Source organism: Charadrius vociferus, unplaced genomic scaffold, assembly GCF_000708025.1.
Source record: "Charadrius vociferus isolate BGI_N301 unplaced genomic scaffold, ASM70802v2 scaffold41, whole genome shotgun sequence".
In the NCBI taxonomy this organism is placed as follows: Eukaryota; Metazoa; Chordata; class Aves; order Charadriiformes; family Charadriidae; genus Charadrius; species Charadrius vociferus.
Window position 1 is genome coordinate 1,196,229 of NW_009647013.1, and position 2,397 is coordinate 1,198,625.

General features: G+C 61.6%; 1 protein-coding gene across 1 annotated transcript in view; it reads right to left on the reverse strand.

Moving 5' to 3' along the window:
- The window catches only part of ADCY3 (adenylate cyclase 3), a 19,503-nt gene that overhangs the window by 16,607 nt on the left and 499 nt on the right, over positions 1-2,397 (reverse strand). The window contains 1 exon segment of the mRNA XM_009895461.1: positions 2,351-2,392. Within this exon segment, the coding sequence (XP_009893763.1) occupies positions 2,351-2,392 (42 nt within the window).

Genomic DNA, 2,397 nt, shown 5'->3' on the forward strand with positions numbered 1-2,397 from the left:
CGCAACGGACGCTCAGCCCCAAAAACCTCCCCCAGCGTCTGCCCCCCATGCCCTGAGTTGCAAAACACCTCCCGGCATCCCAAACACCGCGGGGAAAGCCCCAACACGGAGGAGACCCCGCTCCCGGCATGGTCAAGACCCTACTCCCGGCATGGTCACCGGTTATTATTTGCACTCAGTAATTTGGGGGCAGCGGGAACAAGATGTGCAGGAAAATGCGTGGCCGGTGGGACCGAACCTTATCCCTCCTTCCCCAGCCGTATCCCGCAGGAAAGGTCGCGGTGGGATGCGCTGGGGCCATCCCAACTGGGACCAGGTGGTGGGCAAAAGCACGAGGATGCTTCGCAGGTGGTTCCCGCACACACAACCGCGGCAGATTCGGCCTCAAACACCGCCGGACCCCAATTCCCCTGCCACAATTCGGCCATCGGGCTCCTCCTCGATGGCCGGCAGCGGGGCAGAAGCTGTCGGCATCTCTCGTGAACACCGCCCCCCCCCCCTGCCGTGGGGCTGTGCCGGCCCCGCTCAAGCGACATCCTCCGGTTCATCCTATTAATAGCAGTGCCCTCCGGGAGCCGCACCATCGGCTATAATAATAAAGCATATGATGTTTATTTCTGGACATAATGTTCCTCCTTTTGCAGCAGGCAGAGGCTGAGGCATGCCGCGTTGCCAAGGTTTTACCGGCCCCGGACTCTCCGTGCCACGGCAATGATTAACGCGGTGGTTGGCAGCGCATGCCCGCTGCTGGCCAGGGTTTGGGGGGGATGGGGATGCCCGCATGCCCCTTTCGCCTCCCGCATCCCGGGGCTGGAGGCAGGGAGAGGTTTCCTTGCCTTCGGATCGGCCACGTGCAGCGTTTGCATCCCAGAGAAGGAGCATAAACCTGGGAAAGGCGCTGCCGCAGCGGGGTTTCCCCCCGCAGCGGCGCGTGTCCTGCTCTGGCCGGGCACGGTTGGGAGGGCACCCAAGCTGCCACCCCGGCATGCTCCAGAAACTGCGCCCCCCCCCAAAAAAAAGTGCTTTTCTTTGCAAATCCCCGTGTGACACCGGGAGATGTCCCAAGCCGAGGGACCAGCCCCACAGCGCACACCCCAGAGACAGGGAAGAAGCAGTATCTTTGGGCTTTTTGGAGAACGGGCTCCATTTTCCAACTCCTGGTGAGACCACAGGCTCAACGTTTCCAAAACCTCCCCAAAAGTGAAGAAATCCCTCCTCCCCCCCTCTTCCTGTTTAGGCTGGGAGCAGCTGGAGGTCTCCCGGGACTTGATCCAGAGCATCCCAAATTCCCGTAGCCTCCTCCCATGGAGCCCACACCACCGTGGGGCAGAGCGGATGCTTCCAGTGGGATTTTCCCCGCTGCCGTCAGCAGCCACTGACACACCAGTTTTCAGCTCAAGCTTTTTATTCCTCCCCCCTCACCCCCAACTCCGGCCATGGAAAGGCTCCCCAGATCACTGGGTGCGCGCTCAGCCGGTGGGGACATCGGTGGGAGGAAAGGGACTTGGCCAAGCCATGAAACCCACTGATTTAGGGAATAAAACCAGTCTCTAGCTGCTCCTGTCGGGTATTTCCCAGGAAATATTAAGAACCCGAGGGGCCAGGGACCACTCGCCCCCCACACCTGACCCCCACGTCCCCTCTTTTGCCGCGTGCGTGAATTGGTGGCCCGACCTTAGGGCCACATTCGGGCCCGGGAACGCTCTTTCTCCAGCTTTGCTGGTGCAGAAAATCACCCCAAAGCGTCCCCGGGCTGGGGGGGAGGTGGCACTGGGTGATGGGCATCACCCATGGACCAAGCTGGGGCTGAGCGGCCGCCCGGCTCCTTCCTCCTGGGAAAGCTGTTTGCGAGCCTGGAAGCTGGGTTCCTGCCATGTTTCTGCTAAAAGTGGCCATTTTTGGCCATTTTTTTTTTTTTTTTGCAATTCAAAGGGAAATCAACACAAGCAAGGCCACCGGGAAGGGTGGACGGGGGAGCCCACAGTTCACCGTGCCTCAGTTTCCCCCACAGCCCAACCGCAGCCCATGTGTCCACGCACCCCTTGGGATGGATCCGCGCTTGTGGGACCAGGTCCGCGGCCACGTGTCCCAGCACGGGTGGGTGCTCCTGCGCTCCCCAGCACCCCACTCCCCACGCCGGTCGATCCCCGGATATGTTTTGGGGATCCCCCTGCTCCCAGCAAAGCCCACCATCAGCTTATGGGGTCCGCATCAAAGCCGGGTTTAGGGTCAGGGCACAGGGGTGGGGACAGACCCCACAGTAACTCACGGAAACACCAAATGGGGATGAGTTGCCCATCACTCCCCTCCACCCCGGGGGACTCCACGTCCCCCCCTGCCAGCCCCGTACCTGTCTCAGCAGCGTGCCCTCATCCAGGGCGTCCTGCCGCTGCTGCG